General features: G+C 48.4%; 1 protein-coding gene across 1 annotated transcript; it reads right to left on the bottom strand.

Moving 5' to 3' along the window:
* Window positions 1-3,570: 3,570 nt before the first annotated feature.
* Window positions 3,571-5,170, bottom strand: STBD1 (starch binding domain 1). The gene is made up of 2 exons (XM_056489579.1): window positions 4,897-5,170; window positions 3,571-4,811 (listed from the first exon to the last, which is right to left on the bottom strand). The coding sequence occupies exons 1-2, from the start codon at window positions 5,129-5,131 to the stop codon at window positions 4,024-4,026; spliced, it is 1,023 nt and encodes a 340-aa protein (XP_056345554.1). The 5' UTR covers window positions 5,132-5,170; the 3' UTR covers window positions 3,571-4,023.
* Between the last annotated feature and the right edge of the window lie 7,216 nt (window positions 5,171-12,386).

The raw sequence follows: 12,386 nt of genomic DNA, 5'->3' as shown, positions 1-12,386 counted from the left end.
CCTTTAAATCTCATCGCACAGATATGGGAAATTATTATTTTCCCTCATCACACAGTGCATTTATGTTAGGGACATACGAGTGATCTGATGTAGGTAAAACTATTTAAGTTATTTACATAAATAAGTCAAAGGTAGGTGTTCTCATTTTTGTTCTTTGGCATCCATTAATATCCTCAGCGATTTTTCTATATTCACATAAGGAGTTGCAAACTGAAGCTGCATTTGTAAGGGCTTGGTAGGTACAGCATAACTTGTTATGGGAGGACTTTTTGAAGCTTCAGGTGGCTGCACCTGAGACCTCAGCCTTTGGAACATAAGGTGGTGCTCAGCTAATCCATTCTGCTATTTTCAGCCATGTCTCCAATGATCAGAACTCAGGAAGTGAAGAGCAAGAAGCGCAAGGAAAAGGAGAGAAAGCTGTCCAAGTGAAGACACTGCCTGCATTAGTGATTTCATATAGGTACACTGTGTTTAAAATGTGGTTTTAAAGATTAATAATAAAAGCCCTTACAATTTTTTAACTCTTTTTATAGCTCTTATTTTAAATGAGCAAGCAGTACAGAGTGGAAAGAGACCTCAAGGATAATCTCATTCCCCTGCCACCTTCCCCTATCCCACATTGCTCCAAGCTCAGTCCAGCCTGGCCTTGGACATTTCCAGGGATATAGAAGCAGCCACAGCTTCTCTGGGCTGCCTATGCCAGGGTATCACCTCCCCCACAGGGAAGAATTTCTCCCTAATATCTAAGCTAATTCTTCCTCCTGAAGTCTGAATTCCATACTGCACCATGATTCATTTAAGCAGAATGGACTCATCAGACCTTACTTTGACTCTTGTGTGGGAAGAAGAAATTACTGAGTTGTTAATAAGCTGTTCTCAGTTATTGCCAACAGTATTTTAATTGAAGGATTTTTTTTTAAATTTCCTGTTAATTTCTTTCCACTGTTTCTGACAGTTTTTGCAGGCTCTGCCAAAATATTAGTAAAACCAGCAGCTTTACAGCCTTTTGCTGGAATCCAGCAGAGTTGGGGACAGGTCTGGGCTTCCCCCCTGCCCCCAGCAGCAGGCAAGGAACAAGTTCATAGACACATGAGCCTCAGAGCAGCTGAATACGTGCTGGCCTCTGCAGCCCCAACTGCCCTTGTTGTTCCATGTCATGCAGGTGGATGGCACAGGAGGGCTGTGAGGCCAGGCTGCCCACAGCAAGGACAGCACAGATGGCAGCCAACCCCTGGGAGAGAAAACCTAACAGCAGGAGAATACGTGCAGACACTCCAAAGGGTAAGTTCAGCTCCCAGAGAAAATGTGGGATGGGCATTGAGGGTTTTGCTAAGCAAACTAGCTGCAGTGGTGGTTTTTGTGGGAGGCTTTAAAATGGTTTATGCCCAGTCCCCTCAGGCTGCTTGCACACTCACCATCCAGCTGCAGCATTCAGCAGCTGTGCAGCAAACTACTTCACAAAAAGGAATAGTCCCTGTTTCACATAAAAGTAATCAAATTGTCTCATTTGTCACAAGTTTGCTGTCAGGGGTACGAGGAAGTGAACTTTAAAGGCAGCTCTGTGGTTGCAGGCTTTACCAAGCTGTGAGATAGTTTATTGTTTACTGGGAGATCTCCTGAGCCACTGGCTGTTAGATCCATGCAGGAATGTCAACAAGAAGTTGTTTCTCACACATAGTTTCACTGGTCTCACAGTCAGGACATTGTATTAGACAACTATCAGCCATTCCAGCAGCATTTTTTTATGCAGCAAGGCAACTTTGTTTAAATCTACTTTTACCTTTGAGCAAATAGATTGTTGAATAATGAGAAAAGACCCCTGTGAACTTGGAGGAAATACTAATAGGTTCCTCCAGAAAAAACGAAATTCAGATTTCTGTCTTTCACTATGCCCAAACCATTTCATTTACATAGCATAGGTGCTGCTGGGGAAGCAGTGATGAGAATGGCAGAATCACTTAGAGGCTGTAGCAAAAGCTCAGTGCTTTGTAGAAACAGCAGCTGATCATTCAGCAGGATGATACAAGCATGAGGACTGTGGGATCAAAGCACAGGGTGTTTAATTAAAAAAATTAATTGTTCTCAATTGGAAAGGCTTCTCAGGCTTGGTCTGTTTGACATGTTCACCATTGCATTAGAGAATCTATTCTAGCATAGGTTAAGTAGCTTTCTAGTGAATAACTTAATCTAATAGCACAGTTAATCCCCTCAGACAAGCCTCCAGCGTGGGTATAAATACGCTCAGGCAGCAGTGGCTGCACGACAAATGCTTTTTAACTTGACAGTATCTCACTGTTTGAGGAGCTGGCATTAGAGGGGAAGGGATTTGTAATCACCTTGAAATGAAATGTTTTGCCTTGACTTCAGGGATTTCTGAAGATCACCTTCTATTGCCGCTGTATATTAGCTATAGTATCCACTTCAGTTTCCTGTTAGAAAAGCCAAGTGCAAAGAATGCAGCTGAGGTTGTTTTACTGGATAAAAATCAAAATTCCAACTTGCCAGTGCACTCTCTGCCTCCTCACCATCCCCTCAATACCCTTCCAGGAGTTACTGAGCTGTTTTGTGGCCAGGACTGCAGGAGCAGTCAGCCCAACCCACTCTCATTAACAGCTGGTATCAAACGGCTAGTAAGAGCATTTCCAACACTTGTTCTTCCCAGCAGCTCTAGCACTGTCCCACCAACTGTGCCCAAGAACCCACCAGATGCAGGTCAGTCTCTGAAGTCCATCTTCCAGTCTTTCACCAAAGCCATTCTATTTCACACATCCAGACTGCTCCACCACACAGAGCAGGAAGGAATTGGCAGAGGCATTTAGATCAGTGATGTGCTTTTTGAAGTACAACTTCCACCCCAAAGTACTAATTTGCATACTACAAAACTCTGCTTTCCCAGACTGTGCTCACACAAGGGAAGGGCTGTTTGCAGGCTAGGGCTTGGTTCAGCATTGTGGAAAGAGGAGCTTGCTCAAGTGGCAGTATGTATTTGTATCCAAAAATACAAAAGGCAGGAAAGCAGAGCAGCTTTCTGCTTCTATAATACAGAGATACCAACTAGCTGAAGCTGGAAGTATTCTACTTCATCTGGCTTACTAGAAGGCCACAACTTAAAATAAATTCAAGCTGAAAAGCTTAGTCTTAAAAAAAAAAAAATTTACAATATTTTGTAAATATGTTAGCCAAGTATTTGCTAACAATCCTGTGATATTGTTTCTCAGTATCCCACCTGACTCTGATCCAGCCAGAACCCTATTCCCTAGCTACCACAGCATTCCAGGTTTTTTTTAAAGCCTGCTCCCATCCTGACAAAGTAATTCATTAAGCCGAGACAGTCCTTTGTGACCTTTGCTCTCCCCTCAGCAGGAGGGGAGCTGCCTGCCAAGCCTTTCATTTGAGCCGAGATGATTGCTGGACAGTGGGGGGTAGAGAATGAACTATTTTGGGGTTCAACCTTTTGTTACTCACAAGAGGGAGGGCCACTTCTCAGCAATTGCTTAGCACTGAGATTTCAGGTCAAGTGGCTCACTTGGATCAAAGTTACCAAAATGAGTGAGGTCACTGGTCAGCTGGTAATGAACTGTCAAATCTGAAAATGTTTATTGTTTCCTTAATACATTACATAAATTAAAACACTTAAGTTCCTGTTACAGTGTTGGTAACCACGCCTCCCAGTGCGCTCCACAAGCCCAAGCAGTGGGTACCACGATGCATCCCACAGCCCCACTCAAAGCAGCACTAACTCTAGTCCAGGGTCCAGATCCACCTGGACAGGCAGGTGCTTGGAATGCTGCTCGTGCCTTCTCAGCCTACCTTGTGTCTCTTCAGCACGCACTCAAAGCTGATTTTTCAGGTTGCCAAAAGGTTTCCTAAAGAGATCTGCTGCTTACGTGGTTCGATACGGGATTTCCAGAGCTCTGCACTTGAGAGGGTCTCCTAGAGAAGAAGGGGAGCCCCCCTAAGGTTAGGGGCTCAGTGATTCACCTACGCAGGTCTGCCATTAGATCAGCAGCTTCCATCTTCCCATTAATGGTATCCCCACCACTGATGAACAATTTGATCTTCATGTTCAGTCACTAGGGTCCTGTTACTGCATTCTTCCCAGCGTCTGACCTTCCCGTTCTCCACCAAGATAAATTTCCACTCCACCCTGGTGTCTGCGGGCAGGCTGATGGATTCGGACCAGAAGCCATCCTTGTCACACTTGAGGGGGACGTAGCTGTGCCACTGGCCCAGACACTCGTGGTCCCCCGTGACCCCGATGAGCTGTGCTGCAGATTGGGTGATGTAGTGCACACGGAAAGCCACGTGGATGTTCTGGAACATGGGCGGCACGGCTGCGACTCTCTTGGCTTTAGCGTCCCCATCACAGCAGTCTCCTTGTTCCCATTCCCTGCTGTCCGAGTCTTCCATGCTGCCATCCTTCCCTTCGACCAGGTGCTCAGAAACAACTTCCCACTCTTCGTGGTCCAAGTCCCTCCTCTCAGCTGGCTGACACGGCTGCTCCTCGCTTCTGTCCTTACAGTCATCCTCAGAGGCTCCTGCCAAGTTCATCACGCACCATCCGTCACTTGCCTGTCCCACCTGGGCTCCCAGTTCGCCAGCCTGGCTGCCGGCCACATCAGCCGGATGCTCCCCCGGCTCCGTGACACCGTGCTTCGGGATCAGCTGCTCCAGCTCCACAGGTTCGCCCGGACCTGCAGCGCTCGGGACGTGGTTAAGCTCTTCCCTTGAAACAGCCGCCAGATCCTCTCCCGGCTCCCCAGGGCCGGACGGGGCAGCAGCCGCCGGCTCCCCGCCCGCCGCAGCATCCTCTGCGGGTGACATTGAGGGAGAACGGGTTAAGCGGAGCGCCGGCGAGCCCGAGCCACCCCCAGCCCCGCCTCGCCATCCCGGTACCTGCGGCCGCCGCGCTCGCCCGCCGGGGCCCCTCTCTGCCCGCCGCCTCCTGGCCGCCCTCCTCGGCCCGCCCGTCGCCGCTGCCGTACCAGAGCCAGGCCAGCACGGCGGCCAGCAGCCCCACGAGCAGCGCCGGCCACAGCCCCGCGCCCAGCCAGCCCCAGGCGCGGCGCTCGGCGGGCAGCGCGGCGGCGCGGGGCGGCCGCAGCACGGGCGGCCCGCGGTCACGGGCCATGGCCGGGCGCTGCAGCGGCGGGACCCGCGGGGCCGCCCCTCCGAGCCGCTTTAAACCGCGCTGGGATCCGGGGAGGAGCCGCCCGCGCCGGGCGGGGCCGGGCTGGGCCGCGCCGCCGACGCCGCGGGGAGGCAGAGACTCCCGAAGTCGGGGCGGAGAAAGTTTGCACCCGCAGCGGTTGTCTGCCTTTACTCAGAATGGATAGGGACCTCTGGAGATCATCTGAGCCTAAGCCCCCTGCTAAGGCAGGGTCACGCAGGGAGGTTTAATTCTAGCAGCGCTGGTGGGCTTAGATGCTCCAGCAGGGCTGTGCTGAAGGGGACTGATTTGCTGGTAATTTTAACGCTTGTGCTGATGAAAATCCTGTCCTGCTCTGGTATCTTTGGGAAGTGAGATGAATTCACTACTGATTTTGTAACCTCTTCATCATACTCTAATGACTATAACTGGATTCCTTAACATTGCCCTGCTCTCCTGGCCTCTGTATTATGCCCAAGAAGCTTCTTGGGCTACCAGGAGCTCAGAGTCCATTAACGTGGCAGATATTTAATGTTTATTTACATTTACCTTCACTTTGCTACTCTTGAGGTGATGATGTCAAACCTAATTTCAAAATTAAGAGGTTGTACAGATAAACCGTACTAGAAACCCAAGAAAGTAAATACACCTTGGGACTTTGTATTTTGAATTGGCAATTCTGGAATGGCAAATTGTGAAAATGTTGATAACAAAGATTAACACCAGGGAAGGAGTGAGGATAGGCAGTTCCACTCGGTTCTGATTTTTTTATTTTAATATTTAATTTAATTTAATATTTATTTAAAGGATTGCTACCTTTTTTAAATCCATTCTCTTTATCTGACCAAAGGTGTGCTCACGACTGGATCTCTAAAGCCCACTGATGAGATTTTGCCCACTATCTCATTAGACAAGAGAATGGCTAAGTGGATGTCCCAGTAAGTCTATTTCCAGTGTGTGAACTTCTTAATCTTCCAGTGCCAGTCCGAGCAGCGCTCCCTCAGCTTAGAGGGACAGTAAATGTCAATCGAATTTATAGAAGCACAAGTGTGCAGCCTCCGTGGGGCAGCTCCCTGGCTGGCATGGAGGAGGGTGGCTGTGCAGAGACACAGAATCCATGAGCTGAATATCTTCCCTTTCTTTGCTTACCACAGTAGCTGAGGAACCGTCTCCTCCAGCAAAGTGCTGAGCTGGTGCGTAAAGCAAAATGTCTATTTTGGTACTTGGCTGTCTGGGCTGTGTCCTGACATGGGCTCAAAGTGCACTGCTCACATCTCCTGCTCAGTGGCACAGGGAAGGAAAGAGCTGTGGAGCCAGGAGGTGCCTGGACACTTTCTCAGTGACTGAGGGCTTGGGTGCACTCTCTTTTACCACTGTCAGTGCTTCAATGTGCTGCTTAAAACAGACCCTTGGCTGTAATGGGCTGTGCTAACTACTGAAACTTTGCAGAGTAGGTGATCTTTTTGCAGTTTACTTACATTCCTTCTTTCCTAGCCTTCAAAACAGCCAGTTCCTGCTCTGTGTGTGTGCACCACCTTGCTGAGCTGGGATTGCCAGCTGGGGCACCTACACACTGCTGTCTGTAAGTACTATGTGTGCACTGCAATTTAGACTTCCCAGTCACCTCCCTGCAGCAGAGCAGACACAACCCATTAATTACTGTAGCATTACACTGGGAGGGAATCCTCCTGCCAGCCCTCAGCACAGATGAAGAGGTAGGTAGTGTTTGGATCTGCTACCCTCACATTTCTTTCCTTAAGCATGTTGGATAAAACAGTGTAGGAAGGAAGAGGCATCAAGCAAACCCAGCCTAGAAGACACTAAGACACTTTCCTTAAAGAAAGGTTTATTTTAAAGATGCAGAAATGCACAGGATGAAAGGCAGGGTGCTGCTTTAATGAGTAGAGCAAATGTCTCCTCTGCTATTCATCTCCATGCTCATTCAGGCCTCTTCAGTTGCCAGACTTTCTCACCCAGTACCTGCAGAAGAAACTAAAGCAAAGCACCCCAATTGCTTTGAGTACTCAGTGTAATTGTTGATACCACAAATGCGTTTGGATCATGACAAAAAGAGGGAGTTACCAAGCTTGTGACAAAGAGACAAGCTTGCTGCACAGCCAGGCAGGGAAGGGCAGGTGAATAACCCACATCCCCACAGCAGTCCTGCATAGTCCCCAGAGGACCCTTTCCTTTGAGAGGCAGTGTGGTTTATGTGGATGTAGTGGGTTTTACTTGTGATCCCCTGTGCAGGCAGCAGCCGAGTTGTTTGCTTTGCAACACCTCTTAGGGTGTCTAAAATTAATTTGCTGTCTCTGTTTTTTTAAAAAAGGGTCTCAGTGTGTCCTAAGGGTGGAACTCCTGAATTGCTGATCAGTTATGGAGTGTTAGAATCACAGATGCTGGACAGGGGAGAATTGAGAAGGGTCACTGAGGGCTGAGGTTCCTCTTCTGAAGCAAATGCATGGACCATTGCAGACCATAACTTATCCCTTCGAATCAGGCTTTGGTCCCTTCCCCTCTAGGAGTTCTTGAAGTGCTCATACCCTGTAGAACTTGGAGACTGCTGTCTCCTTAGAGGATTTCCAAACCAGATAAACAGAAATGCTCCAAAATGGAACTGAGATTTTTTTTTTTTTAAAGCTTTCATCAGAATGAGACATGGTGTCTGTGCAATAGAGGGGCAAGGAAACAAATTCTTAAAGTCTCAGGGATGTAATTCTGTTTCTGATTAATTCAAGAATTCCATTTGTTCTGCAGTCATTCCTGATGCGGCATTACTTTGGAGAGCAGTGTTCTGTGAACCAGGCTCCATTGCACCATTGTTTGCTCAGCAAGTGGGAGAGCATTGAAAAAGCAGGAGAGTGTTTGGAAAAGCTGCACGAGACTTTGTGGAATTCCCAGCTGGCTGGCCAGAGATCAGGACTCCCAAGCCTGACACCTTTGCACGTTTCAGAGCCAAAACCAGAAGAGGAGGGCAGATGTTTACTCTCCAGCTCTGTGACCGAGGCAGCAGCCAGAGGTGCTGCTAGGAAGGGCAGTGTCTCCCAGGGACTCTGTTATTCTGTCAGCTGTGCCACCTAGTGTGGTGACAGGGAATCTCTAGCTTAACTGGAAACAGTGTTAAAAGGAGGTGGGAAAAGGAGCAATGTCCTTTTCCCATCTTAACCATAACACCCAGATGTTAGACTAAAGCAGTCTCCCTGCGAGCCAGGTTAAAATCTCAAATTCAAGGCTGATGCCATGGGGGTTTTCTGGGAATTGGTTTGACATTTTCTGTGTTGGATCCCCACCCAAACAGGTAAAAAAATGGGAAGGGCAGAGTACTTTGGAGGAAACCATGACTGACTGGCATTCTGCCTCATCCCTCTCCCATATTATTTGCAGTATCTCAGCTGTGAACACTGGACACTCTTGTGCAGCATTGCACAGCAGTCAGCAGGTGGCACAGGAGGAGTGTGGCTGTCAGGAAAAGCTCTTCCCTCCCAAACAGAGAGGAGATGCTTCCTCTCAGTTGCTATTAACTTCTTGAAGAGTGGTTGGTTAGCAATGAGGACACCCCAGATGCAGACCTGCTTTCCATTATGAGCCATGGAAATCTGGAAGGCAGCTAACAGGGACCTCAGGAGTCCCCTTTAGGCCTGGTGTCATTGTTCTTTAAGAGCAGTGGCCCAACCTGGACACAGATGTCACCCCCAAAGGTCTTACCCAGGCTGAGAAGCACACAGCACACAGGTTTTCCACCTATTTTTAAGGACACAGGTTGTGATTCTGAGTTTGATCTGCTGTTTTTCCATGTTAGAATTCATTTCATCCTTGCTCAGCCGACTCAAAACATCTAAGGGGTCTAATGCCATTCTTTCCTTCTTACCCATAGTAATCTGCCTTGGAATTCCTTCTTGGCTTTGAGGTAGAGCTTATTGCTTGCCCTGCCAGTCTCTTTCTGCTTTTCCTGTGCTTTCTCTGGATTTCTGTACTGTGACAGTGGTGTCAATGACACTATGTCAGTGACAGCTTTCCCTGCATCCCTTTTCCTGCTAGATTTGTTTCCCATGAGCCATTATTTGCCAGCTTTCTCAGTTTATTAGTCACTGTGTGCAAGTCACACTTTCTATTTTGTTCTTCTTTTTTCTCCATTTCCCCAGCTGGTACAGCTGCATTCCAGGTGCCCTTTCATGGTTGGTGCCTGTTGCTTTTTACCTCCTCCCTAGTTTAAACCTAAGTATAATATATTTGACTAAATTGTCTCAAGCTCATCTCAGACTTCACTGAAGTTGTGGTACTCAGCAGCTCTTATAAATTGAACCATAACTGAGATTTTCCAGCAAAATCCTGCTGACTGCCTCTCATGGTTGTCTCAGCTTGAGACATCGTGCTCTGACTTCCATGTGGATTCTTTACATTGTCAGGCTCGTAGGAAAATGCAGAATGAAGGGCAGGTGAAGTGTGGTGTTATTTCCACACTCTGAACTAGGCTTTTTAGAAATTCTGAATATAGGTGTTGATGCTCCCATATTTTAGATGCTGCTTCCTTGAAAACTGCAATAAGTTGTATAGTTTTATAAATCACATAATTTAATTCAAAATGAGGTGAGGTTTTTTTGTTGTTTTCTGTTTTGCCTGGCTGCTTTCCATGTGGGGATTCTTGGGAAAGGATTCTACCAAATGGTCTGTAAGCTCTGGTGGTAGTAATGCTTGTCTTCGTGACCTGAGTAAATTTGCTTACAGGCATCACAGAGTTACAGGGAGCTGCCTTCACTGGTGGTACCTATTTCTCCTGCCTGAAATAAAAAGCCAGGGATATAAAATAAGGCCACAGCAGGATCTTTGGCGTGCCTTGAAGTGCAGTTGTGCTGCCATTGAGTCTGTGTGTCTGTTCTGAATGTGTCCCTGCAAGTTCCTCTTTGCTGGGTTCAGTGTGTGAGGGGGGAAGGCACTGGTCACTTAGTCATGTGCTGCTGGCTCTGCTGACAGGGGAAGGCAGGAAGTCCTTTCCCACACAGTCCTGTTAGAGGGCAGGGCAGGCCCTGAGCCAGCACCTGATGCGCTGGCTCCATCCTGGGGCCAGGGTCACATGCTAGAAACATGGCAGGGACACTTTTTTGCTTCCCCAAAAGGACACAGCTGACCTACACAAGGTATTGCAGGCTGTGCTGGAGCCTAGTGGCTCCCATCCTAGGGCCCAACTCTGCTTTTGGCCTATATTTAAGATATTAAATGCTGAGAATTGAGGCTGGCAGGCACCCAAGTGAAACAGGGCACTGGGACCGGAGCCTGGGATCTGACAAGGAATGGGGACAGAGAAGCTGGGCTCTGGGAGAAGCACAGACCTAGAAATAGCCAAAGGGTGCTGGGTTGCTTGACTTTGCTATCAGGCACCGTTTGCCTTCCCTTTCCCCCTCGGAGTTTTTCCCTCTGTGTTGAGCAGAGGACACAAGCAGCTGGAGGCAGCGTGGCTGTCAGCAGCTGTGAGCAGTTCTGGAGGGAGCCTGGAGTCCTGCCCACCCAAACAGTCCTGGGATGTTGTTTACTGCACTGGGATCAAACCCAGCACATCATGGGGCCAAGGCTTTGCCTGCTGCAGGGATTCAGAGCCTGGCTCTGCACTGCCCTCCAGAGCTGGGGGTACAGAGAAAACTGATCTAAGGTAGGAGATTGCACAGCCTTCCTTCCTTTACCCTTTGCACAGCATTTCCCTCATCCTTCTCCCCACCTGTCCCTTGGGACCTGCACCTCATTTCCAGGGGAGCTGGTGGCTGTCCTGCCCTTGGGCAGTGCTGCCCTGGCCCAGGGTGGGAGCTGGGGGCTGTCCCACACACAGCCCCCTTGTCTGAGCTGGCACACAGGAGCTGTTTGTATCCTGGCTGACATACAAAGCATTTGTTTTCCAGAGGCTGCCAGTAGCCAGCTGGGGAGAAGGATGACTCATTCCTAGCAAGGCCTAGCAAGTGTGCATTTAAGTGCAGTGGACACTGGGAATCAGGAAGAGACTTCTAATGAGAGTTTTTGGTCTTTCCTCATCTGTGGCAGTGAGTTTGGTGTGCTTCAAGGATGGACAGCCCAGGTTTTGTGCTTGGCTGTGCTGCTCTGGAGCCACTGGTGCTGCCAGCTAGAAGATCCTTACACTGCAGAATTTCAATTAGAGTTAGTTCATTGCCCAAGTAAATCATAAGGTGATGCAGGATCATCTAATTGCAGCCTTCAACCCCTATGTTTACTTCAGTAGCAGGGGAAGATTTCAGGCTGTGATATAAGACAGGCTCAGAACAAAGCAGACTCTGATTGTAGGTTTGCATCCTCTCTCAAATGCAGTCAGCAGAGACTCTGAAAATCCCTAGCTCTCACTGCAAAGTCTCCACTTTTCCTCAGTAAAACTGTGTGCAGAGGTAGTGTGCATCTAGACTTTAATGCAGCAGCAGCATTCCAATGGCTGGAGTCTGCCCTTGAACTCTGTCAGATCAAAAAGCAGTTGAGAACAGGCTAGAGAAAGATGAAAATGAGACTCCTAGAGTTCCTGCTGTGGAGCATCCCTCGCCTTTGTATGTTGGACAAGACTCTCAGGTGAGGGAAATGTGTGCCATTGGTTTGCTCATTTCAAATGTGCTCTCCCTAGTGCCTGCAGTTCCCTTAAAACTGGGTATAGGTTGAAACTCAAAGTCCTGAATGGAGCAAATACATGGAGCAGCTCTCTCTCTCTCTGACCCCTCCCTTTGGGAAAGTTTGGGCCAGGGATGGAATGTTCATCCACTGCTGTGGGATTTGGGCCCTGAAGTCCCACTGAGGGTTGGTTGTAGACTGTAATGCTCCTCTTTTTAGGAGGCATGCAGGCCATACTAGAGGAGAAAAAGTGCATGTTCACCATGGATTCTGTTTGAATGAGAGGTTCTTTATTCCATCTGTCATGGCCAGGGTTACCAGGAGAGGTTTTCAAGGCTGGAGGGTCAGGTCTCTGCTCTGCAGTGTCAGCTGTTGATGGGGAAATGTGTGATTGATAAAGTAGCTGGCCTGCAGGACTAACTTGCCTCTGTTAGCCAGCTGTGTCAGAAGCCTTGCCCGCTCCTTATAGCTCTCCCTAGAATAAAGACAGAGACATTTTTATGGTGATTCAGGCTCTGCTGTCTGCTTCTTTGGAAGGCAAGAGTGAACACTATCCTGGTCTAGTTTTGCATTTCTCCAGGCTGTTTTTACCAGTTTCTCCTTTGGTCTACTGCTGGGAACAGTATGGACTCATATCAGCTGT

Source organism: Oenanthe melanoleuca, chromosome 4, assembly GCF_029582105.1.
Source record: "Oenanthe melanoleuca isolate GR-GAL-2019-014 chromosome 4, OMel1.0, whole genome shotgun sequence".
Lineage (NCBI taxonomy): Eukaryota > Metazoa > Chordata > Aves > Passeriformes > Muscicapidae > Oenanthe > Oenanthe melanoleuca.
Note: the sequence above shows the minus strand (reverse complement) of the source record. Positions and strands in the feature narration are given on the sequence as shown.